At 35.9% G+C, this 27,109-nt stretch overlaps 3 protein-coding genes across 5 annotated transcripts in view; 1 reads left to right on the plus strand and 2 right to left on the minus strand.

The window, feature by feature from the left end:
- Positions 1-1,380: 1,380 nt before the first annotated feature.
- Positions 1,381-2,717, minus strand: U3-55K (U3 small nuclear riboprotein factor 55K). Its single transcript, XM_019060590.2, has one exon. The coding sequence runs from the start codon at positions 2,575-2,577 to the stop codon at positions 1,528-1,530; it is 1,050 nt and encodes a 349-aa protein (XP_018916135.1). The 5' UTR covers positions 2,578-2,717; the 3' UTR covers positions 1,381-1,527.
- A 1,979-nt stretch (positions 2,718-4,696) lies between these two features.
- Positions 4,697-14,048, plus strand: LOC109043396 (akirin). The gene is made up of 4 exons (XM_019060589.2): positions 4,697-5,114; positions 6,616-6,812; positions 7,782-7,944; positions 10,114-14,048. The coding sequence occupies exons 1-4, from the start codon at positions 4,940-4,942 to the stop codon at positions 10,122-10,124; spliced, it is 546 nt and encodes a 181-aa protein (XP_018916134.1). The 5' UTR covers positions 4,697-4,939; the 3' UTR covers positions 10,125-14,048.
- Positions 14,049-15,279: 1,231 nt separating this feature from the next.
- Positions 15,280-27,109, minus strand: part of MCU (mitochondrial calcium uniporter) — a 389,493-nt gene continuing 377,663 nt past the window's right edge. For all 3 annotated transcript variants that reach the window (XM_072298277.1, XM_019060585.2, XM_072298278.1), the window contains 4 exons: positions 26,180-26,298; positions 25,482-25,628; positions 22,782-22,985; positions 15,280-22,343 (listed from right to left, as the gene is read on the minus strand). In XM_072298277.1, coding sequence (XP_072154378.1) covers positions 22,020-22,343; positions 22,782-22,985; positions 25,482-25,628; positions 26,180-26,298 — 794 coding nt within the window. In that variant the 3' untranslated portion in view covers positions 15,280-22,019. The remainder of the gene's footprint in view (positions 22,344-22,781; positions 22,986-25,481; positions 25,629-26,179; positions 26,299-27,109) is intronic.

Here is a 27,109-nt window from a genome sequence, read left to right on the forward strand (position 1 = left end):
GAAAAGTTTGATAGAGTAAATTGGGCTGAATGAAGAAATGATTTTGAGTGAAGTGAGTCTAAAGGAGAAACATGTAGATACTTACTACCAAAATTGAATTTTCCAGCTCAATTCACATTATTTTTGACATCAACTTGATATTAGTAAATTGTTAGTTATGGGTTTCCATGAAATTATTGGTCTTTAAAACTGTTCACTTGTCTTGGAATTGCAAAATACCACATGTCACTTTTTCAACAGCGAGTACAATGATTTGTTTAGTGCTAACTTTGGATAAAAATAAAATATTTAAAATAATAGGTAACTTGCTTCATCCTGGCATTTAAAAAAAATATTTTAACCTTTATAAAGTATTGAATTAGAAAAAAGAGCACGATGGATGTTTCAATACAGGCAGCAAGCTTGAAGAACGCATTCTAGAGAACTGGAAAAAGAAAAAAATGGGAATTGGATGATCATATTGGTTTTAGTGTTCTGCCTTTCCCAGCTTTCATGTGCCTAAAAATTGGGGGACCAGGCCATCGTGGTGCCTAAAACATGTAATTAATGCACTCTGTCCTTTTTTCCATCTCGCGACCGTGAAGCATCGGTAGCACTCTTGACGCATCACAATCACAGCAAGATATGCTGTCAAACTCGTTTTGAAAACATAATTTCTTAACAATGTTGAGAAGTTTTGGTATCAGAACTTTATGTTTTTTGTGTGCTCTGCATGGTAAGTAAGATGAATTCAATTAACCACCAGCAAAATGTGACATGATTTTTACATCATCCTGTCGCGCTTGGCCTGTGGTATATCATATTTCCTCACTTGTGCTTTCTTTAAAACATCATGCGTATTGATACATATCGACAGCGTAAGTCCGCAATCACATATCTTGTTCGCGGTGTCTGAAAATCTTCGCCTCTATTTACTTTTTTAAGGACAACAAGTTGACATCATTCCTGGCAGTTTTTGCAGAATTTTCTTCGCAAAGAGAAGAAAAATCACAGCAGTTTTAAAGAATTGCCATTGAGTAGTTTTCCGTTTAAAAAATAAAGTATGGCAGAAAGTCTGCGACGTCACAATCCAAGTTACGTGATTGCCAACTTACACTGTCGATACGCAAAAAGTTAATTTGGCTCCTGAAAAATTGTAGATGGTTCCTAAAATTTTAGGAAGAAGGCAGAACACTGATAAAGTTAAAGGTAAATTGCTGGCTGAATCATTCTTTTAACTTTTACTAAATTTACCTATTTTCAGAAAACTCCATCCCTCTCACTTGATTGTAAGGTACTCATTTCTAAGGTGAGTGATGAAAAATATGTATATTTTTTGGGAATCGTCAAGTGAACTCCTTCATCAATGATTGCAAGCAAAAAATTTCAAACTCAAGAAAGTAAAAAGAAGAAGGTATATTAAAACAGAAATTTACAAAACTTCTTTTGAGTCAGTAACTTTAAATGAATTATTGACAATAAGAAACTTATCATAGGTACTTAAAATGATTGCAAACTTACAAAAGGATGAAAAATTCAACTTCATAATTAATCCACAAAGGATATGAGGGCTATAGAATTTTTCACCTCACTTGTTTTATACCTTTGCCACCTGCCTAGTTTTGGTTCTTGTCCTACGGCTGCAATGAGACAACTTTGATCACTAGAATAACAAAGTGAATTAATGAATCCATTAATAGGAATGGACTTTATATTGACTAATGAACAAAACCCATCACACCTCCAGACTCTCACAAATCCATCATTGGATCCAGAACAAACCAGGTTTTGGTTAGACACTGTGCATAGACTGTAAATCCAGTTCGGCTCACCATTGGAAACGTCAATGCCGTGAGCATTTTCTACAGTGTGCCTAGGTTTTTTCTTTGAAATTCCCCACAAGCATATGATTCCATCATCCCCTGCTGAGACAAAAATTTGATTGGTTAATCTTCTAACTAAATCAATGTTTCGTTTGTGACCTGCGTAGATCAGTTGAGATTCTTCATCTATCTTCCACAGCCGCACAGTGTTGTCTGAACCGCCCGAAGTTATCACTCTATCTTTACTCATAATGTCAACGTCTGTAATACCTGTCTGGTGTCCATGTAATGTCTCGATGAAACACAGATCTGTGAGGTTCCACACATTCACTGTTCTGTCACTAGAGCCACTGTAAAGCTGATTGGTTTCCGAACAAAATGCAACACCTGTCACTGCAGCCTTGTGACCTTTAAAATTACTTAAGTGCACGAGGGTTTCAGGATTCCACAAGTTCAAGGTGCCTGAAGCATCTCCAGAGGCTAGAAATTTATTGTCCGGAGCAACGGCGAGGCAATAAATGATGGCACTGTGAGCATGTTTCTGATGGGCACTGTGTTTGGATTTGTGTTTGGACAGAATACTACCGACTTTTAATTTACTAGTCAAGCACCATTTCACGATATTGCAGTCTTTAGAGGCGGAGAAAAGAAATTTTCCATCAGGGGATAAAGCTAAGCACGTAATGGGAAGTTTATGTTCCTTGCACTTGAGGTAAACAACTTCACGGTCGGAATTCATTTGGATTTCAGAATCTTCGGAATCGCGGACAACCATACTGTAATTTTACAAAATTCATTGAAATAATACGATCAGAAAGGGTAGGGTGAGAGAGTCACGAGAATGAAATGCGAATTGGAAATAAAAGAAATTTCACCTCACGTGTTGTACGATTTGAATCAAAACAGTTTGCACTCGAAATGAGGTTAGAAATTCGTGGACACTGCGAGTAAGCAAGTCAACGTGACGTCATTCGGGCAAGTAAATTTCATTCGTAGCGAATCGAGTTTGCGTCATCACGACACGAACCCGTCTTGCATTCTTCCACTGTCATTTACAAAAAAAGCGTAACACGTTGTGGTGGTGGATGACAATCTTTGTCTTTCTTACTGCATCTTTGAAAATTGAAGGCGTTTCGTCAACCAAGTGGACAGCAGAGATACGAAATGAAATTTCATTTTGCTGAGACATTTTCTCAATGAAATTTCATGGTATGAAATTCAGTGAACTTTTGCATCTCTCGTGGACAGAGGAAATGCAAAACCTAATAGGCGCTGTCACGAAAAAAAAAAAAAAAAATTCAAGATAAAAAGACATTCTTTAATGGCAGAGAACATTGTGCTCAGTCTCAGCAACACCTGATGATCGGCCACCTGGTTTTGAAGTCCCGCTCTTCCTTGGATTAATCGTCTTCATTGAATTAAGAACTAACTGTTAATATATGAGGTTGGAATGGGCAGAAAAAAAGGGTAATTTCATGGCAAAGATAGCCTCCAGAAAACTGTTTCCATCTTTCTCTCGCGCCAAGACTCTGTTGTGAGGCATTGAAAAAATTCAGGTAGAAATGTGACGAGGACAGATTATCGTAGGTGAGAGGTAAAAGAAGTAGTGAAATGTACAGAACAAATCTTATTACACGTCTTGGATATATTCCCGTAAAAGGCAACCATTTAATATTTGATATCCAACCCCCCCCCCCCCCCCAAAAAAAAAAAAACTCTGGCGCAACAATTTGTTCAAAATTAACCGAAAGCTGATCAACATTTTTTTTTTTTTCAAAGTTCATAATAGTCATACCTACGTCAAGTTGAGTGGATGGTTTCAAGCTCTCAAAAATATGATTGAAAATTGCGGAGTTAAATTTGTCCCACTCAAAAACATTTCCGTCTCGTCTAAAACGCTTAATTTCCATCTTTCTAAGCAAAAAATTATTTTAAGAAATGCTTACCTAATTAAGTAAAGGTACAGAAGTATGCCCAGATTTTCAGAGCAGACAACCGAGGTAATTACTTAAGAACGGTAATTATCGGAGCGGAGAAGAATACCTCCAATTTTTTATTTTGTGTTTCAAAGCTTTGCAGGTGAGATTGTTTAAATAAGTTTAAACTTACAAAATAGGGATATCATTCGATGAAAATTTGCCAGAGGAGGTACCTGAAACCCTCCTTTGCACCTAGATAATTTCCCCACCAAAATACATTATTGGGGAGGGGGAACAATTCTACTTGCCTTGGGGTGACAAAAAGTAGAATCCAGGATATGGGTTGAGGCTCAAACCTTGGGGCCAGACACGGAAACGACACCTAATTTTGATAAATTGATAGCACAGTTTGATCTCCGAAAAAATCTTGGACCCGTTTAAAACTGAACTTTTTGGGCGGTGTGGAAGCATTCTTGCTCCGCTCGCTGTTTTCCCACTTTTATTATTTCACAAGATAAATCTTTTTCATACGATCTCATCATCGATAACTCTCTTTGAAGTGCGGAATCTTGTCAATGCGAAAAATCAATACCCCCTATAGACTGACCTGGGTCAGTCTAGGGGGTATTGGAAAAATGCTTATTCCGTGTTTTTGAATTTGGCGGGGAATATTTGAAAAGAGCATCCTACCAATGATACCAAATCAGCCAAAACAAAACTAAGCAAATAGCTCCACGACGGAACTAGAAAACACATCGATATAGAGAAGAATGACAAAAAATTATCTATAAGTATGTCGTTAGTTCAAGAGAATGTCATATTTACGAACAAAAATGTTTTATAATCCGGAGTTACTATTTTATTAGCAAAGTGTAAAAAATATCTTACGTGCTAGGGTTGGTACTATGGCATCCCTAACGGATCAGCTGTACTTGCGACGCTATCGAAAATCGATCTTCCCATGATTTCGATACAAACGATTATTTTGTTGCATTGCTTTAGTGGAAGCCATATTGACGATCTCGTCAGGTCATACACATTTGCCATCCGTGTAAAATCTAAGTGCAGTGAATCAGTAGTTTCACATTGTTACTGCTTTTCTTTCGTCGTTTTGCTAACTACCATTTGCATTTTCACCGTCCGCTAGCTCAGTGCGAAGTTCTTCAGGTCGCGCGATCGTTTCACTTCCATTCCTCAGTAGAACGTCACTAGGCGAAAATGGCCTGCGCCACACTCAAAAGATCGCTAGATTTTGATCCTGTCCATCATCAAAGGCCTACGAAACGGCAGAGATGCGTACCAATGTGTGTTTCACCGTCAAGCTCTCCTCCTACGACCTCTCAGGAATGCAGATCCTCGCCCTTCGGCGAAGTGAGCCCAAAATTGACCCCAGGTTTGTACCTACTCACAATGGCCCTTTGGTGTGATCACTCATTTATCTAGATGGAGACCTTATGATGCATTTGCTTGCCTCTTCCCATCTAAATGTCTAGTCATATTATTTTCTTTCTATTGCTCTCCTCGTATCTGAACATAAACTGTAAAGTTCCACACTTTCACCACTTTCCGCCGTTTCAGCTCAAATTTTTCAAGCGCTGGAACAGGCCAAGAAGGGGCGTTTAATTTACCCTTCATATAATCGCACTTGAGGCCTTTCCTCTTTCTCTCAACCTCTTAACCAACACTACTAGTTCCTTGTATAGAAGGGTCGCTCTCTTGCTGATCATTTAATTCACCTAGTTTCTGATCTGCGCACCCCTGTGCTTAGGACGTTTGTCAGCGGAACGAAACTTAGCTCTCATCTATTGCACATCTCAAAGGCCCAGTTTTAGTGCTGAAGGCAATTGTTTTTGTTTTACTTTAGACTAGCATGGTAGCCCAACAATCGGCATACCGCCTCCGTCAACCTAACCTTGTGCAAGTTACGGAGTACCCAATCAGTACATGACTTGCACATAAGCCATTCTTGTCTCCCTTTGTCTTTTATGTCTTTGTGCTGGAATGAAGCATTAATTGCTCAGTGTATGAGCTACCACTCAATGAAGAAAAGTTGCATAATCAAATCTAGTGGAGACATCTTGTGTTTCCTGTTGCACTATGGGGTGTTGGATCATAATTTTGCCTGAAAAAAGAGGTTTTACGCAACTTTACCTTTTTATAAGTTTCTAGAGGATTCTTGTCCGATTTACTCTCCTAAACTTAGTTTCAATTTTCCGACAACATGCTGGTTTGCTGTGTCACTTAGAGACCTTTCATCATTTTTTATTTAAAAATTTTGCCTTATATTCATGAACTCAACCCTCATCTCCCTGTGAACTATCCTTCTTTTATCAGTAGGTAGTGCCCACACCAAATAAGTTTACGCACTGTAAGTGTGCAGCTTAAGAAAGGCCATTTTGATTCTAGCATTTGCTTTCAATGCTAAACTGAAGATGTATAATCTTGCGGTGCTTTGGAGAATATCTCCCACACTATGCCACATCTCTGGATAAAATTTAAACATGTCCTGATGCAAATTACCAACAAGAATGTGACAGTATCTAGTTTTTTGCAACCCCAAAGTTGGCTTTTAAGCACTTCCTTCAATAGAGATGTTTCTTCAAATTAGAAATCCTTTTGCCAACCGTTATGTTCGAGGTGTTTCAGTAGTGTCCTGCAATCCTTTCAGATCTGAATTTCAATCATAAAATGATTTTACAGGCTGAACTGTTCAGTCTTGTGGTCAAGAAGTTTTTGCACTTTTGTCTAGTTTTATAGTTGCATTAAGATTGAAGTCTTTTCACAGTGTAAGGTGCCATATCACCAAATACTTTTGTTTGTTTTAAAATGTATTTAAGGGCCATGTAATCATTTCCTAATGATTTATATTGATTCCATTCATTTTTTCATCACAGAAATCATGGCTGCTCGTGTTCGAGAAGAAATCCGTAGATTACATCGCAGAAAACAGTTGCACTTTAACCCAAATCACGACTCCAACAGTAACGACTCCACAGATTGTGTAACAGATGCACCTGGATCGCCGAGTAGTTCTTTTGCTACTGCTCAAGCTACATCACACCCTGACAAACCTCTATTTACGCTTTCACAGGTACTGTCCTCTGTTTTTTACACTTTTTTATGTGTACTTATATGAATATATAGAATTTCCTCTTTAAAATTTTCACCAAATTTTATGGGATGGTTGATCAAGGCTAACTAAAATCCAAATGATTGTAATTTTAGGCTTCCTGGATAATTAGTGCCACCCGCAAGGAGGCGGCTCTTATTGTCTACCTCGGAGTTTGATGAAATTTTAGAAGGTCGTAATCTGTAGGGTGCTATGACATGTTGCACAACCATTCCCACTATGGGACTCAAGAAGAACCACAGTGAATTTTTAAAAACTGCGAACTTCCAGCAAGCGTACGGTTCACGCTCAGAAGCCAAGCACACACTACCCACGTTGATGCCATGTGGTCGCAGAGTAAACTGCGTCTCTTGCCTCTGATTTGGCATGTGCTCCTTGGTGGTGGGATCCAATCCTGTCATGTAGACATTGTTTATGAGATGCACCCCCCCCCCCCTTCCTGGTTCGTAAATTCAGAAATAAGAAGAAGGAATATATAAACACAAGAAGAGTTTATAATGATGAAAAGTATACACTCATGATACTCAAAAAAAAAAATTAAATATTAAATGAACTTAAATATCCTCTTATCATAAAGAACAGGTAATCTAAGTCCATCTACAGGCATAGTCTTAGTACCAGCTGAGCCTATAAGCACTTAACTGCCTCTCAGGTACAGACGAGAATGCAAAACAATTTGCATATCTCGAATATCGTAGTTCCCACCGACGGAATCACCTAATTTTTCAAGTTTGGTCGAATGTATGAGAACCAATGGATTATGTAGGTCCATCTTAGTGTGTGAAGAGCCAGTAAGTCCTCACTGGTGTGAAGGGTTTTTCCTTCTTAAAATTCTAAAATCTTAAACTTCGCAAAGCTTCCCAAATTGTTGTATTTTTTTCAGTTACACTCATTTATTTTATCCGTCACTGCAATTTTTCACATTTACAGGTTGGATTAATATGTGAACGGATGATTCAGGATAGAGAAATCCAAATAAGGGAAGAATATGACCGCATTCTTTATCAGAAACTATCAGAACAGTATGAAGCATTCGTCAAGTTCTCTAATGACCAGCTTCAAAGACGTTTTGAAGTAGCTGCTGCGCCTAGTTGTAAGTATTTTTTCCTTGTCTTTACTATTTTCTTGCTCATTAATCTAACAATTAAGAGGTTTTGCTATCGGTTAGGATGCCCCCTAGATGTGAAAATACTCAAGTCAGGGGAAGGAAAAATTACCTCAATATGTTGGGGAATTTCAAGAAAAAAACGGGAGTTTTTTTCACTCATTCAATTTTCATCTTATTAGGGTGAAATGGAAATGGAGACTTTGGAAAATTGAAATTTTTGATTTCCAGTTTTTGATGAGTGAAATGAATCATTGAAGATTTAATTAAGGAGAGCCATTTAGTATCTCATATCATTTAGTACAAATTATGTGATGAAAAATGAGAATACGAAAAATGCCCCAAAAAATCAGATACTGATTTGATCTTACTTTAAAAGCTGCTAATTAGGTACTCACTTGCTTATTGGCGTAAAGAAAACATTTTGAGGACTCAGTAATTGTGTGTTTCCAATATGAGTGAAAATAGATTTAGGTCCACAAACCAAAACCTGGAGCACCTACATGTATGGGGAGAGTTCGAACATGTTGAAATATGGAGCTCTTAGGGCCCAAAAGTACAGTCAACCTTCGAACACAAAGTATGTCACTGCCGATCTTCGAATTTCAATATCAAATGAAAATGGCCAAGAATGTTCCTTTATAAGGGTTCATCCGCAGAAATGAGAAAATTTATGCAAAAACTAGGCCAAATATGCGCTTTACCAATGACGGATCGTATCAATGGGCCTGCTCCAAACTTCGGCTAGAGCAAAAATAAGAATTTTCTTTAAAAAAATGTCTCAAAAATCACTGTGACCACATTAGCAAAGTCTGAAATGCACTCCTAACTGCACAATCTGCTTCAGAAATTTGCGTTTTTTTAATTGCCACTTCAAAAACGATACTATGGCACAAGTGAACATTTCGTTAGAGGAGTCGTCCCATCTAACTCCTGCTGAATAGAATTCTACTCAATATTCAATAAGACCGGCACCAATCCACCAAAACACTCGTGACAGGAAGAGATTCTAACCATCTGTTAACAATTGGCACGTTTACATTCACATTTTCCTTGAGTTGAGATTGTTAAGAGATATCTGCCCTGATTGACCTTGTACTTCCCTTGACTTGCACGCGGAAGCGAATATCATAATATTGCGAATATTATGATAAAAATAATAAATAATAATAATTGAATAAAATTGCAAAACATCCTACTGAGCAGGAGTTGGATGGAATGACTCCTCGAACGAAATGTTCACCTGTGCCGTAGTATCGTTTTTGAAGGGGGAACCTCAAAGAAATGCATATCTTTTTTACTGATTGTGAAGTTAGGGGTGCACTACAGAATTTGCCAATGCGCTCATTGTGATTTTTGAGACATTTTCTTTAAGAAACAACTCTTAGTTTTGCTCTAGTTTAAGTTTGCAACAGACCCATCGTAATTATGATTCACACTGTATAATTTGAATTCATAGACTGGTTGCTCTTTTGGGCCGTAAGAGCTCCATCACCTAACCTCACTGACATGTCCGTACTCCACCAATATAGGTACTATACCAAGAACCAGGCTCCTTGCTTGTAGGCTTTTGTCTTTTGACAACTTTCAAATGAGCGTTGTATCAGTAGCTCAATAGATAAATCCTAGAAAACAGTAAAAAGTTTGCTGTAGAACTCTCTTCCCATATTGCCCTGCTGCTTTTATTAATTTTCGGAGCAATGAGTTATGAAGTCAATATCTACTTGAAAATTGTGAGATGCAGAATAACTAGAAGGTTGTGTTAATTTATGCATACAAACTCAGGGTGGCAAGCATTAGGAAAAAACTGGGAATAGTTAGGGAATTTCGTGCACTGTCAAGGAATTTTCGCGCATGAACAATTGCATACTGTGATAAGCGATACTGGGCTACGCTGTGATCATTCCGCGACAGTGAAGATCGGCCATTTCTATCCAATTCTTCTTGTTACCGTGCATTCAGCAAAATTTACCCTTTCGGAACACTAAATGTATGTTGGTATGTTGTCGCCAAATTCTATAAATAAGTCTTGAGAACTTGCTAAATTTGGATAAAAAATTTTGTGTTTCTCTGCCTTTGACTATAAGAGAGTAATTCTACCTGCGTTTTTGTTTTCAAGTTCTCTAATGTTTTTGTCTGTCTTTTGTCTGTTCACAGATCTATCGTAAATTACCACGTTATTCAATTTTTATTTATTTTCACGTCTCCAAAATGTTACATATTTTTTTCTTTTCTTTCAGTTTATTTTTTACTTCATTCTTTCATCTACTAATTTTTTTCCCCTCTTTTTTTAAAACAATCTATCAATATCATTATTCATTTTTACAAAAAAGCAACAAATCTGAGCGAAGTCATAACAGATCGCCAAACTAAGTAAGACACGTGAAGTATGAAAAAATTAGTTTGATTTTTTGTTTTCTTGTAGACTTAGTTGTAAGAATTTAGTGCTGTGCCTCGAATATCACCCTCGTGTTATGTTTTAAAGCTTTCGGTTATACCCCTTCTCTCGCAGGCAGGGGAAAGTTTTTATAACCCCTTTTTGTATATTCATTCTCTGATGTTATTTCTCCATGGCAATAAATTCTTTTAAACCAAATTTTAACCACCTATCTCAGTTTTTTTTTTTTTTTTATTATTATTTATTACGTTCTTAGTTTGGGTCGTACTTTCCTCTTTTCGCTGCTTAGTTGTACGAAAATTTTAATGTGTAACTATGTCCGTATGCATATTAGATTTATATCTTTAATTTTAAATTTTATCATTAATTTCTTTTCAATTTTTTGTATCTTATTATTCATGTCGTGTGTAAAGAGAATTTTTTTTATATTTTGTATAAATTTTGGTTCCTTTTTATTATGCTACTAGACATGCAATCAATCCTTTGCCATTGTACGTTGGAAACAGCCGCGCTTAATTGCCTGGAGACATTAACCACATTGTATCAATGCAGGAAACATGATAACTTTGTTGAGATTTTCATTGAACTGGGGCTGAACACTATCCTAATCATATTATCTAGTTAGTTTTTTAACATGTTGACTGTCATGATGTCCCGAGCGCTGAAGACTCCACAAAATGTCAAAAATCATGGTTGATTCCTTTTTTGTAATTCTGGTGGTATTAGCGCCTTTTTCATCTTCATGCTGTGCATGAGACTCGACTGTGGTATAGGTGGAACCAGTTGGGTATGTAAGTAACCATCATGGTTGTTCAAAGTGTTATGCTTTTCTTTATTTGAGAAAGTTCTGTGAGTGCGAAAGCAATACGTATTAGTTAGGATACGTTACAACTAAGAGAAGCAGGTCCAATGCTTGGTGAAAACTATAATGCATTTAAAATTTAAAGATCTCAAAAAAATTAGAAGACGAAAAGAACTATTTTAAAAGGGACTACAAGCTTCAGAACAAATTCACGGAACTTTTGGACTCTTCCCGTTCGTTATAAAAACTTTTCCAGCATAGGTGTCAACAGGCTCATGCCTTATTTCCTGAAGAGAGGATAGCATTAAAATTGGTATCAATACAGAATATGGCAAATTGTATTATTTTATAATCAGCGCGATCCAAAAATTAAGCTTAAAAAAGCTTGTTTATTATCAAACTTGAAAGTAGCTATTATAGTCAAAGTTCAATAACGTTGTTTGTAAAAAGAAATTGAAATAGATATATTTTATCGATATCCATTTTTTTTTTTTTTTTTTTTTTAATTAAGGATCATTTAGTTTGTCGAATTGTATTATTTTTCTTTCTTTCATGACCCTGTCATTTGCTCAAACTTGTTCTGCTGAGGAGAGGGAAGGTAGTTTTTTTATTTCGCGGTTGAGCCATCATTGCCTGTGTAGAGACAAACCTATTTTCACATCATTTTCGGTCTATGAGATTTTTCAATTTTTCTTGTAACAGCATCATCAGAATTTAAACCAATTCAGTCAGCTTCTCTGTATGCACTTGTGAAGTCTTCACTGTTACACTCTAGGAAAGAACCATCCAGCAAAGAACACCTGTTTCCGATTTCATTTTTATGCCAACCCCCAAAATTATCCCATAACTAATTTTATTTTGAATGAACGATTTTTAGTGAGTTTTGAATTCTAATGAAAGCAGAAGCCTCCAATGATCTAATTTATTTATCACAATTGCATTACTTTAAAAATGAAGTTTAATTAGTCGAAAATGATTTTGGTTTTTTTACGTTTCAATCTGAAAAGAGGGGTCAAGAATTTGACGAATATCTGCTCTTTATGTAGTAGAATCCTGAATAAATTATTTCGAATCAAGTTTGATTTCTTGTGTTCATCTCTTGAGCATTAATTTGGCAAACCTAATAATTTGGACTCTTGAAATTGAAGTATCAAAGGATAGCTCTTACTTGTCTCTAAATTTGCTGGATTGTCTTTAACTGAAATAGTCCAAAAGTTTAAATTTTAATCGACTCTCTTTAAATGGTTTGACCATAAAGACTATCACAATTACACATGTCTTGTGTTAGGTAATACAAATTCCTCATACGTTTAATCTGAAGGAAGAATGTCAGAGCTTCACTGCAGCAGGCATGCTAAAATATTTTTTTTGACCTAGCGAGCAGCGAATGGATCGCTTATGAAAATACTCCGTCATCAATTGACAAAAGCTCTCAAATTTAATATGGGCCGAAAATGCTCTGTTATCACTCAAATTTTTGCCTGGGAGCAACCAGCTCTTGGTGCAAATTAATTACTACCTATATTGGATTTCACCCCTCTCCTCACCTTTGGAAGATGTGTGTGAGTTTTTAATTGTAACCAAATGTTTCTTTATTAAGAACACCAGGTATTCTCAGTGTTAATATTTACTGTAGGAAGCCGAACCGAGCACTTAATCCTAATCCTGCTGAAACACGAAGGTAAAAGAATTCTCTAGGCATTTTCATTTCATTGGTCACTCATGTAGTTATGTGTTTCCTCCTCTTTCCAAGGTAGTTCTTGGATCAGAGGGCTTTCATCCGTGCTTAATAACTTAAGAAGTTAATGCTTCTGAGGTTTTCACATCCTCCTCTCCTTTTCCATGCCTGCAAGCCCACTTTACTAATTCAATCAATTTCCCCTAGACTTGAAGAGACAGCATCCGAGAATGGAAAAAAGTATCCCTGTATTAAATGTTATCATAGAAATGGCTACCGTATTCTGCTTTCATCATTAATGATAATCCAAACGTTGAAGTACAAGAAGATTGAGCTTTGAAATGGCTCTCTCTTTTTTTTTATTGACAATTGTGTTCATTTATGGTGAGATGAGTCTATAACCTTTGTCAGAAGTGTGAGAAAAAGCAGAAATTAACTAGAAATCAATTTCCTTGATAGAATACATTTCTGGGAAACGTAGTTTTCTTCCTCTCTGTGCAATATATGTTGAAAGCTTTGTTTTTTGATTTGAAGTACCTCTCACCTTGCTTGCTGTCCGGTTTATTTCTAAGTAGTGAAATCTCTCTAATCTTATATTTCATCATTGTGTAAGGTTTATAAGAATGCTGGGAGGTTAAAGGTTAAATATCAACGTCTTCATTTATACATTCATGAAGTATCCCAAGAGGCTTAAAATACGATAGAAAACTTCTCATCAGGGCTTGTTAAAGTTTTCTTTCAAAATTGGTTTTTTGACTGTGCAAGTCTTTGCACCGATTTCCTCAAATGTGAACAGGACAAATGAAAGGCATTGAAAGACTAACGTTAATTTTTTTGCATAAATACTAAAATAATTAACGGCAAGATATGTAGATCAGGTAGACTCCAAAACTTGATTATCGAAAACATATATTAAAGACCTGGCTTTATCATCAGAATCTAATGAGTGAAACTCATGATATGTGTAGTCCATTAAATATATCTCTCCTAATAGTGTCTGGAGTAAAGTGTAAAGATATCGCTGTTTGTAGCCCCTATGCTTTGCAATACTTAATGCCTTTGATGAAATTCAATGTTATGTATTGTTTCTTGATTTGAAATTTGAGAACCACTGGTTTGTTTATTGTTATGAAACTAATGTCTATCCGTATTTTAATGAGACTACATTATAATTTTATAATATTATGCGAAGAAATAAATAAATTTAATACATACTCTGCCATTTTTTTTTGCATTTTCCACTCAAACACCCCCCCCCCCCCCCCCAGTATACTTACACACTAACGCTCAAGAATCTGACATGAAATTAATACATTTTTGATCCCTTATTCGTCAGAATATCTAGTTAAGTCCATTTACTCTGAGAAGGAATTGTTTGTCTCTGTCGCCTCCATTCTTCTCTCTACTGAACTCTCCTCTGAAGGCTAGGTCACTTGATAGTCTTGGAATATATTCTGTAAAAAATTCACTACCTACAGACATCCAATTTTCATGCATCAATAAGTGAGTTTGAATTTTCTCCCCGCCATAAGGCTCGATGTAATTTTGAAAGCACAAGTATTCCCTGCAACCGTAAAAACTGCTCTTTTGCACCTTGTCTTCCAAGCCCCTTGTTTGAAGTAACCTTGATTCTCTTGTTTGGATGGCATAGTCTAATTAGTGGCCGTTAGTCATTAGTATTTCTCAAGGTACTTTTTGTGTATACTTATTTTGCTCCAAAAATTTAAAATGTGCTTTGAAATGGGTGTAAAATTTTGAAATTTTTTGATAGAGACCCTCCAGTAGATTTGGTCTCAGACATCATGAAACTTTGAGTAAGAGACTCTTGGAGGAACTGTTTTAAATATAGAAAATGCATCAAATTTAACACCAATCAAATCCAAATCAGCACGACTTCTTGGAAAGTGCGCGCTAGCTGTGCCTCAACTTGAAATTTCCTGACTACTAGCAAAAGTCAGTCAGGGGGCATATTCCCCAATATCTGTTAAATTGATGTAGACATTTTCCAAAGGGACCCTATGGCTTCTTTGAACTGAGTCTATCTACTTTAAGAAGTAATAATATTTGGACGGAGTTAAACAGAAAGGAACCAAGCCACATCAGGATCGAACCGAGAAAAAGAGGTTGAAAGTTTGGCTCCTGCATAAGACTCAATGTAAAAGATAAACTTCAAGTTCAAATTCTGCAAAATTTGCTCCAACAAAAATTTTGAATTTTTGGTGATAGATAGTAGAGCACAGGTTGAGTTCAAAACCACTCATTACTCAATTTTTTCCAAAATGTGGGTTGGTTCCTTTCTGCTTAACTCAGTCCAGTTGATGACAGTTGACAGATCTATTTTTTGACTGTCAAGTAATGAAATTGCAGAAAAACTGTCTTAAAGTTACAATGAAAATACAAAAAAAAACGTTAGCTTGAAAGTAATTGAAATAATGAAAACATACATTGAAATTCAAAAATTTATTGATAAAAACATACAAAAAAATAATGATTTTTGAATTGAAAATATTAAATTAGTCTAAACAATTACCTCAAGTTTCATAGAGCGCAGTAATTAAACATATAGTTTCATTGAGAGAACAAACAACAGGGCAAAAAAAAAGATTCTGTGACCCACAAATTCTGCAACAGGGCATTGATTACAGCAGCCTCAAACTTGGTTCGTCTTTATAAGTCTTAAATTGGAACCGAAAATGAAATCTTAGAGGAAAAACTAAAGTAATTATCTTCTTGTTTAAGTTCATCAGGCTTCTCTTGTGTTTCTCTTCTCATTTAAGATGGTCTTCACTTCATCAAAAATATAAGTTCTTAACATTTGAAATGATTAGGTATTAAACAACAACGCAGACAAAGTCTTAAGTACTTAAGTATGACAAAAGGTTTGAAGAAAATCAATGAGCTCAGCTTAAAATGTGTCTCCTTTTCCTGTTTCTTGCACTCAATTCAACACTTTTGGGGAATTTGAGCTAAGCAAGAAGTTATTCTAAAAAAATATTCCATGCCAAAGACTTATAAATATTTTCTCCGAATATTTGTCAGGGAATGGCATCTCCTCATAATGAGTACCTATGTACATGTATACCCTAGTAGCAGCATTATATAATCTTTAATTAAAAGAAATGGAAGAAATTAAGTAATTATGGATTTACAGAAAATGTACACGGATATGAAATAAATCTCCTAAGTATGCGCAACAAATAAATATAAAATGCAAGAAAAATTCACATGAAATGTATTAAAAGTTGAGTAAGTACATGAAATTCAAGATGATTTTATAACTGTATTTAAATATTTTTAAGTACTTAAGAATCAATTGCTTACATTTATTATAAAAACAATGTCATATTTTAATGATCTTAGTTTCATTGTTTTGCCACAAGGATCCGCTGTCCTCCTTTTTCTATCTGATCGTTCTCAAAAGATTTCTGACCTGAATTAGCAGATTTTCTAAATGAAACGCTCAAAAACGTCCCAAAAAAGCGTTTCTGAGACCTTACCGCAAAGCTTTTCGAGTCGCTTTTTTCAATGTTTCAATGAAATTTTTGGACGACGTTCTGCATTTCGTTTGAAATGCTCTCCTCATCAATCCAGTATTAACTGCGTACTATTAAACTAGAGGCCAGGGCGAAGGTCACCCGGTTTGTATTGGGTTCCCTTTAGTATAATTCTTACGCAGAACAAACTCTGTTCGTCCAGAGTGATGTAAGATTATCTTTGCCCTTAAAGCATTTGATAAAATATGTTAATTTGTAATGTACAGTCGCATCTCATTATAACGTTTCGCAAAATAATGTTTTCCTAAAAACAACGTTCTACTTTTAATGCCCTTCGAAAACTTCATGACGAGATACGACTGTAATTGATTCAATTGAAGTATTTCGTACTCAGTAAATACTTTAATTGATAGAGGCAAAACAGAGCATAATTGAAGACCATCTTGAAATACGCACCCTTTCATGAACTTTTTTTTTCCCCTAACTATTGATGGATCAAAACTTCTTTTATAAAGAATAGCTTCTGGTTTAACTAATGATCTACACACTTTGTTGGGAAGCCAAATCAAAGGTTCAAATGCGTTTTTTTTAAAAATGTACTTTTTACATCCGCCCTTTTTTTGTCATCATCCTCTATTACTCTTAATTTGTATATACCCAATTTCTCCATAAATATTAGACTGCATTTATATATAATATCTAAAATAAAGGAAAAATAATAATTCTTAAATAAAAAGTAAGTAAATACAGGAGAAAAAAGCAGTTTTCTTTAACATTTTATATTATGTTTGTATTCATGTCATTATTAGGTACATTCAATCAAAAAGAAATGTATTTCATTTTTCTTTTGAGAACATAAGACGTTATATAACTCTGCTACCAGGGTTTTTACTACAAATTTCGAGCGAAGCATTCTCATGATATTGATGGAAAAAATATAAGTAAAAGAAATTTCAATGCAGTATGTTTGCCTCATGAGCAGTGCAGGTGTACATAGTGCCACCAGAGGAACATAAGACTCAATTTTTGAAATAGTTGTTCCCTTGTTACAGATTTTATGAGAGAAAACTAATTAATATTTACCAATTCTAGAAGCCACTTTATTTCAGCTCTATTAGCGGTACTCTAGAAATACCTACTTCAAGAAAAAATGTCAATTGGTCTCCTCCTTACCGAAACAAAACAAAAAAACCAATAAAAAAAGAGGTACTTTGAAAAGAAAAAAGGTGAGAATTTCGTTTTCTCAGATATTAATAGAGAACATTTATACTCTTGCTATACGCTTGCTGGGACCCCACCGATAGATGGCCACAAAATTCACTCTTGTCTTTGAGTCTCCTCCTCAGTTTTGGACTGAAACATTTAAGAGTTTCTTTCTTAAATCTTAAAGTCTAATTTTTAGAAGCTTTAGATATTGATTTTTTCTCGAAAAAGGAGAATCAAACACTATTTTATGAGCTTGATTGAAAAAGGACCTCTTTCCTTGATTGGATTTCTTTTCATTATCTGTAAGTTGTAGGCCCAGAGGACTTATGCAATACAAAGCTGTAATCAGTATTAAAAGCCCAGCTACTGAACAGGTAGGTACAGGAGAACAATTAAAAAACAATGAACTTAAAAAAAGGAAAGAAAAAAAAAAACATATTGAGAAAAAACTCAACTACATAACAATGTGCAGTAATATTATTGCACTGTTTCTGTGCAAAAATAGTAATTTACCTGCACTAACATAAAATGTGTTAAATTAAGGCCAATTATATACTGATTATACACAAATGAAAATGAAATATACCGTGGGACATTACTGTTCTCAAGAGGTAATTCAGGTATGAACGACCGGAAGTAGTGTTTCTTAAAGGTATCTTCTGGAGCAATTTCTTTAGAAATTAGGAGTTGACGAAGTCTTAAAAGCTGGTTCATCAAAGTACCTAAACAGTAGAGAACAGTAATAACAACTACAATACCAACAATCGTATTCATGATCATCAAAACTGAATTAAAGAATGATTGGTTGTAAACATATTATTATTTGATGCGATACAATTTGTTGTAGTTGGTCAAATGTTGGTTACATTTTACAAATGAATAGGTATGTAAACTCACTCCAATTTGAAATGAGCCCTATGCATGCTTGATGAGGGCAAAAGGAATAAATTCTGATCTCAGCATTCTTGGCCAACTTGTCTAGTCTTGGTATAGGCCAGAGACTTCCATTTGAATTCATTAAATTCTTCCAGGTTTTTGTTTCATTCATATTTTTTTTATAGTAAAATCCCCCCTATTTTGAGTCCATTTGTCCTTTCACTCGATGAGTCTAATTTTACCACAAGGAACCAACTAAACAAGCTGAGAAGTAAAAGAAGGTAAAAAGAAGAGGATACCTGAACTCTGAATAATCTTGTGCGTGTTTTGTAGATAATATCATATAGTACGTCCAAATTTTGGAAAGGTTTAACTAATCAATGAAGAGTAGTGTAGATTCCGAAGGTAAATACACTATTGGAGAGCAAAATATGCACTTAATAGGAAGAATAAAGAATTAAATACATATAGAATATATCAAAAATAAACTGATAAAAGAGAAAAATCTTAAAATTAGGCAGAGCGAAATAGGAGAGAAATCTCCAATCCAATAGTTAGTGAAAGTCAATGAACTACACTTGATAGTAAATAAATAAATTAATTTAGTGATTATAAACATATTAACACTTTAAATAACAAACAAAGGATTTATATTCATGATAAAAAGAACAGTTGTAACTGCATTTCCAAAAAATTCTATCTATCAAATCATTCAGCTGTTCAATTATTTGGCTGCTTTTAAATGTTATAGATAGTCAGTTTGATAAATAGGAACAATCAGTTCTCTAAAATTTTCTGCTAATCCTGATTTTCCAGATCTTTCATAAATATATATTTGCGCAAAAAATGAATGGGAAACTAGCCTCCCCAGAGAAAAAAGATGTCATGAGCTTGTTGCATTTCCAAAACCGATAGCAAAATGACATACATGCAGGTTACAATGAAGTTCTAAAGATTCCAGGATGTGTATCAAGGGGAAAAATACAATAAACTGTTTCGTCTGTATCGAACATGTGGATTACACTTACATTCAGAAAAATTTGGAAAAAAGGCATGAGGAAACAATAAAATTTTCTTACTGATAGAAAAATAAGTATTTAGGTCAAAAATGGATCTAATGACTGTAAATAATAAAATTTAACTGCCTACAGCTGAGTTGAAGTCAAAAAGAATTGATACTATCTTCATAAAGATGCAAGACTTTCTAATCTTTTACTTTTAACTGTAAAAATAACTTCTGATGGATGAGAACTTCAGATTAAAAGCGGGAACAGAACAGTTAAAGTTATCAATTAGCCTAAAATGTTAAAATACGAGTGCGTTCAGAATATTAAAGCACAAATTTGGATAGGACAAATGCACAATCCATTAAAATAAAAAATTACCTTCAATCCTGTCAGTTTTCATAAAATTTAAATTATTCTGTTTCAGTAGACGGTAATCATCACTAATTATTCAAATATAGCATTGGTGAAACTTCAGGAACGCATATAACTCCTTTTGCAAAGTTGTAACTTCCTGACATATTGAATTTCATACGTTGAAAAATACTCGAAGTCATTTTTTGAAACTTTTCTTGATTTTTCTTCTTTAAGTAAAGAATATTCTGTGAAAATTTGAGGCAATAGCCTTGATATTTTTTCCTTAAGTGAAATGAAATGAGAATGAAGTACCCGTTCCGGTAGTTCCACCATCAATATGTATGATCAAGCCCTCCAAGTTTTGAAAGGCTTTGAGTTATGATTTTGAAGTTTGTTTCACATACCTGACAGAAGTCAGTGATGTCAATCAAAATCAGACTTTACCTACTTTAAAATTTTACGATCCTCCTAAGTACTTAAGTAACCTCTTAGATATCATTGAGGAACACGTGCTAAACATTTTGACATGAAAGCCTGCAAAAAACAAAAATGATGTACTTAAATTTAAGTTGATTCAGGTGACGAAAATTCTGTAATAAGTATTTTATAACATGATAAATGATCACATTCCTGAAGTAGGAAAGTTACTGTTTACATCACAATATTCATCCTATGATCTGTCGAGATTTTTTAGTACCACTATGAACGTTAAACACCCTATCAGAGCTTATTTGACATATTCTGGAAAATTGATGGGCATTCAGCTGCAATAGAATTCCTGCAGGAATAAGTTAAGAACACTTGAAATGATTTTAAACATGTGCAGCAGATTCATATAATAAAAACACTGACAATTCTAGAAAGTACATATTCACTGGATCAAAACAGGAGAAACTCTCAATAAAATCCAAGTCATTTCATTGAAAACTTGTCTTCCTCAATAAAATCGTGAAAGAACATATTCTGGAAAACGTACAAGCAAATCAACAAATGAATAAATAAATATATATGTACTATGATACAAACTAGCGGATAGTGACAATACTGCTTGACAGCCTTCGTTCCAAAAACATTTTTCTACTTTTGATTTTCACAGTGACCATTAAGTCACTTTTGAATAATTCAAAACTGTACAAAAATAAGGCTGGAATTCTTGTAATTTTCCGACCTTACTTGAACTATACACTTAAAAATAAGGCTAAAATTTGCAAATTCATTAACCATATTTTTCTAAGCCTAATTTTTTTGGTCAGGGTTAATCTCCTTCAGGAAGTTGAGTGGAAAGTTTTGGTTTGGACATCAGCTCAATTGGTCAAGATGAAATTATTCTTTCTTGGAATCAAAATATAAAAAATCTTTTGTGGTAATAAACATGGTTTCTCACACTCATCGTTACATCTTCAGGTGCTGCAAAGGCTGTGAAGCTGAGTTTTGCATTTAGATTGCAGACTCAAGAATTGCTGATGATGCAAAAAAGACAAACCTTGTTCAATTCAACTTCAACGATTTATCATTCTTTTAATAGAACACAACTAATTTCCTCTATGACCTTTCTTCGTAATTGGAATTGGTTCATAAATAATAAAAGGTATCAACTTTTTCACAGTTAGGTATAAGAAATACAAATTGAAAAATTTTAATTTTTTTCGGTTGGTAAGTAGGTAGTCATGGTTCAAAATATCCGAACAATCACTTAGTTTAATTTTTTGTATATGTGCTTCTTTTGTGTTTCATACCATGTGACAAGCTTTTTACAATGTAATCAAGATTGAATTATACTTTCTTCTGATAGCAAAAAATTATGGCGACCACCTTTCATGTATGACCTGAAATTGAAATTCAGTTATAAATGCTAAAAAATTGCAGTGTCACAGTTATAATAAATTGAAAGATTTCTTAGCTACATACAAGAGCAAAAATGAATTAGAAGAAAGAAAGAAATTTAGTCATTTGTCAGACTACAAGTCGAGCCTAATTAGAAAATAGAATAAAAATAAAAGTAAAAATACATGGATATCTGTGATGTGAGTAAGTGCAATTCTCTTAAAGTGGTAATTTATCTGGAACAGTTTCTACATGCTCAGATTTGGAGACAGTTTTAAATTTGATCCTATATGCTTTTGGTTTAGCTGGTCACATATCTTTGTAAGACGCAGAGAGAGTCACATACTTTATTGTTTTTTCGTTTATTGGCTATGTGTGAAAAATGAAAAAGACTGCACCCTGACCTTGAAAATGAGGCTGAATCTTATGACCCTTTAACTTTGCTTTTAATAAGTGGTGATGAGAAATCCTTGGAGAAAGAGAGAAGACTTCTCAGCTGCTGTTTGACACGCTCTAATTTTGAGTGATGAGCTTCGAATGAGGAGAAAGGAGTCTCAGGACTTTCTGCCAAAGGAGGTAACCTATGGAGTGGAAGAAGAGGATCCCTTAACCGATTAAGGTGTCGTTGAACTTCAGCAACTTCATCCTTCAGTCTGTTGTACTCATTGATGTCTAGACCAGCTTTCCGTGCATGTTTGTGTAGTGTGAGAAGGTGTTGTCGATCCCGAACATCAGGCATGACATATTCCTGGAGAAAAATATGGTCAGTCATCAAAATTTCTTAGTAAAAATATTAATATGTACATTCATCCCTGTTAAAAAGTTACCTTTTCCAGTCAATTTTAGGTTGCACTAATTTTGACAAAAATACTTACCTAACACGTCCTGTTTTCCTTCTATTTTTTTTCTCAATGCAAGACAAAGATTTTTACAAAGTACCAATCCACTTGTTCATTAATTATTATGGAGCTGATGTTCCAAATATGGTGACTAAAAAACTGAGAGCGAGGGAGAGAGAGAGGGAGAGGGGGGGGGGAGAGGAGAGAGAGACAGTAAAACTTCATTCTGGTACTTCCTGCATTTGCAAATTAAGAAAGGAATTTCTTTTTTTGGAGTCTTTGCACTTGTATTGAAAACAGTAAGTGCAATAAAATACTAAAGAGGAATTTAAAGACTCATAACACACCTGTTTTGTTAGAACATAATAAGCGTAACATGCCATGGCAGTGCCATAAGTAACAAAATATGTGACGGGCTCCATAATATCCCATGAATACTCCCACCAGGTGAGCCGGGCCAGGACACCAAACTGAACTCCCATCAGGCTAAGGCCAAGCCATGTGGCTATGTCTGTCTGTTTTCCTGTCATGTTTTCTAGCTGCATCCGTTTCTGAAACAAATCAATAAGATGAGAGACTATCGATTGCCTTTTTTGACTTGCTGTGGCTATTATGGTCTCTGAATTTTCTGAGAATGGCATAAGAATAGAAATGAAAAGGACTGATCTAAAAGACTTGAATATTCTTGAGGAAAAATACGCTCACAAAGCAAGTAATAAGTACTGATATATGTAATCATCATGTAAAGAAATTTCAAAACTTATGACTCAGAAAAAAATATTTGCATACATTTTTACTTTCGGTATTGAAACGTTGTACCTAGTCATCTTAGTTTAGTAGAAGTGGTACATAAAAATTAATGGCTCCAAAACAACCTGGTTCATTCGGTTGAATGTAGATTTTGAGAAATGTACAAAAAGCCATCAGCCCCGGGAAAAATTGTTCATTCAGCCCTAGGAGAATAATTACGAAATTACGTCGGCCCAAATAGCGCCGTAATGCGTCGAAGCAGTGAAGCATACAGCGGCTGGAAGCATCTTAAAACGCCTTCAATTCGCAAGGAAGGCAAAATACTATTCAAAGAAAAAAATGCACACGGCCCGGAGAAAGAAGTTACAAGTCCGCACCTTAAACAACTCAAGAAATTTGTAAGCAGATTCTAGTGCTAAGCCCGAAAATGATTTCAGTTTCCCTCTCACATCTAGGAATTATTCGGAAAATCGAGATTTTCCTTTAAAAACGAAGTTTCCGCGGGAAAATTAAATTTTTTGGAACTTGATGCGTGATAGGGACAAATCAATGGCATGATTGGATTCGGCAACCCATAGTACTACGGAAATATTGCGTACCGAAGAGATTTTCCCTACAGTGTCTGCACGAAGTGTTTCCGGTCAAGTGGCAAAATTTGTCAAAAAATCCCCAGGTGAATGTGGTCCGTTTGTTTTGCATCCAAAATGACGGGCAAATTTTTCATTGAGAGAGGGCATTGACTACGGATTTCTCGAAGGAGAATCAACGGTGCGAAATTCCTGAAAATCTCAGACATGTGTGGCAGCGCATTAGGGAATTTGTGGGGGGGTTCATATTCATACCCCCTTTCCCACCATCCAAAATGTATGCAAAACCGATGTCACAACGTCACATCTCAAAAATACCCTGGTAAAAATTGGCAGTAGAATCTGTGTTCCAAAATATCATGGATCTACAGCCGGCTGTAAGATTTCCAATAGCTTCTATAGCCGGCAACACAATTTCTTATGGCCTTTTATAGCCGATGGCGACTAAGCAACAGCCTGGCGATAAAATGTATGCTAATCGTTACTAATTACGGATGCTAGGACTTGGTGAGTTTTTCGACTACCGCTCTCTTTTTGGGCCGTAATATCTTGATTTATTTTGCGAGGAAAGCTCCGTACTTTTGAAGGATGCCTGCAATTTTGTATGATACTGTGCAATACTTCTGGTGTGAAATAGTTGCTTCAAGCGCCGTGGTATGTTGCGGCGCGGCGGGCGGGCAGCCAGCGCGAAACGCGCATTGGCGCCTTCAAACCCAACGGGGATACTTCACGCATTGCAATGCGTGAAGTATCCCTGTTGGGTTTGTAGGCGCCATTGCGCCGCCGCTCCGCTTTGTGTTAAGCTCTAATATTTAATCTCGTGGAGTCAGCGTTTTTCAACTTATGACTTTGAAACGTTTGCACACTCTGTAAGGATTATTCTCATTTTAATTGATGAAAAAAATATACAGTAAAGGAAAATATAATGTGCGTTTTGTAAATATTAAGGTGATTCCGTACAGACTTAAGGATTTACAAAGCACGCAAATTTCTACACAATTTCTTATAACCTTTTAAAGCCGATGGCGAAAAAGTAACATCCACGCGGTAAAGTGTAAAGCCAGGCGGTAAAGTGTAAAGCCCGGCGATAGGAACTATAGCCCGGCTGTATAATTTTTTATCGCTTCATGTAGCCCGGCCGTATGATTTTTTTCCACTTTCTACAGCCAGCTATATGATTTTCTATCGCCTTCTTCAGTCGGCTATAAGAACTCCTATAGTATTTTGAAACGCAGTTCCTATCGCCAATTTTTAACAGGGTACATTTTTGCGCACGTTTTGCCAGACGGCGGGTCGGCTACTTTGATAGTAGTCAGAAGCGCGGCGTGTATTGCGATATATCGATTGATCTGCCATTGAAACCTATGGAAAAGTATCGATAAACAGGGTGTTCGCAGCGAACACCTTAATAATCGATTATTTACCACAGCTTCAAATGAGGAGATATCGATAGATCGCAAAGCACACCACGCCACTGATAGTGGTAAGTAGCCCTCAATAAGGAGAACAAACTCATAGAAACGATTGCGATGATATCAACAATTTAACATCCTTCCCTCAGCAATTCTCTCTCTAGAATCCTGAAAATATTTCAAAGTTTGGTGTCTTAAATATGCTTAAATAATGGTGGTTGATGATACAGCTTCCTGAAATTTTACGGAAAGGAATGAATTTGCGAGGAGAGAAGACTGAACGAAAGAGACGGCATACTTTTTCCAACGGATCTAATTTTGTTTGAAGGTCCTCTAACCGAGACAAGAGCTGCTTCTCCGTTTTAATATGGTGTTCGTCTACGTTCAAAGCTTCGTAGAGCTGAAATATTAAGCAACGAACATTTGACAGTCTTTCAAGCTCCTCCTGCGAAACAGATAAAAATAGGTGTTAGGCGATGAAAACAGAGGCTACAAAAAAAAAAAAAATACGAAAGAAAGGAAGTGCATTCCGCGATAAGAGAGTATTTGAATAAAATACGTGATGCAAGGGCTGAGCCTCCCGCCTGACAAAGCAGTTTTACAACAACGTTGTTACAAAAGGGCGGAATGGATTGTCGTACGTTTTAATCTTGTACCTAAATCTCGGTATCAGTACATTTTTTTTTTTTTTTTTTTTTTTTTTTTTTTTTTTTTTTTTTATGCATATCGCCTCGATGTTGCAGTCAACATTATCGTTACACCCCTTGTCGGGCGGGTGCGTTAGAGTGCGTTGCGAAAGAGCGGTAGAATTCAGGGTTCCATACTGCCGTGCTAAGGAAAAACACCGTATGAGCCTTCAGGCGTTGCCATATTTCATTTAATAATCAACAAATTTACTGCGAAAATTCTAAATATTTATCTTTCAATTTTTCAAACAATTTTTTTCTGGTGAAATAAGAGTTACGACCTAAATTACGACGAAAACTTACGCCTTACCCTTGGGATTTTTTCCTGTGGTGGGGAGTTGACAATAAATTCACGGTCGTTCACCACTAACTTGAAGTCCTCTTCCATGAGGGCCTCAATAGTGTTCGACGAAGCTATTCGGACGCCATCTGGAAGAAAATTGACACGACTGTTTCAGTTGGAAATTAAGCAGAAGAAAATAAAGAAAATCGTGGGGAAGATATTTCCCAAAACTTGAAACAGGAGATGGGGGGCTTCTTCTTCTTCTTTTTCCCCCAAATGGACGTATTTCTATCGAACAGAACTATAAGCAGGTGAGAAATATGGGGTGTGCCCTAGAAAGCTGGATAAAAAACAATGTAAAAGTGGGCGTGATTCGTTTTGAAAAATTGGAAAAGTGGGATTTTCAATTCAGCGAACAGAACTATGTGGCGACTGAATGTGGGAATCATGAGCCGCGGGCATGGGACGAGAGCGTTGTGGACAGGGCTCATGAGTTAAAGCGCCCCGACGACCATCTCCCTTTCGCGCCCCGGCTCCATCATTGGCGCTGACGCCACTGGCGCTTTATTATTCTCATTCACTCTTGCGACCAGAGAACTAACGAGCACACCCCATATTTGAACGTATTTCTGCCAGTGCAGGATTTACCTACTTGTCGCCCATGGGCCGCCTGTATTTTGCCGCCCCCTTCCCCTTCGTTTTGAAACATCAATAAAAACCATCAAGTGAACGTGCCAGCGGGGGAAGGATGCAGAAGACGCGTTTACTTGTGTTGGACACATTTTTTGGGAAAGCCCTGTCAATACTACCAGCAAAAGTTCACGGAACTTTGCGCGAAAGTTAAGTTCCGTAAACCTATCTCTGTGTGGACAAGGCCTTCCATTCATAAGAAATGAACGAGAAAATTATGAAAGAACGAACAAAAATGTAGTTTAATGATTTTAACTTCCGCCGCCG

The sequence above is a fragment of the Bemisia tabaci genome, chromosome 3 (assembly GCF_918797505.1).
Source record: "Bemisia tabaci chromosome 3, PGI_BMITA_v3".
NCBI lineage: Eukaryota > Metazoa > Arthropoda > Insecta > Hemiptera > Aleyrodidae > Bemisia > Bemisia tabaci.

Excerpts from the sequence above, each read along its gene's own strand:
- U3-55K (XM_019060590.2), bottom strand. The coding sequence starts at position 2,577 with ATGGTTGTCCGCGATTCCGAAGATTCTGAAATCCAAATGAATTCCGAC.
- LOC109043396 (XM_019060589.2), top strand. The coding sequence starts at position 4,940 with ATGGCCTGCGCCACACTCAAAAGATCGCTAGATTTTGATCCTGTCCAT. Across the intron at positions 5,115-6,615 it reads GAGCCCAAAATTGACCCCAG|AAATCATGGCTGCTCGTGTT; the intron begins GTTTGTACCTAC and ends TTTTCATCACAG. Across the intron at positions 6,813-7,781 it reads CTCTATTTACGCTTTCACAG|GTTGGATTAATATGTGAACG; the intron begins GTACTGTCCTCT and ends TCACATTTACAG.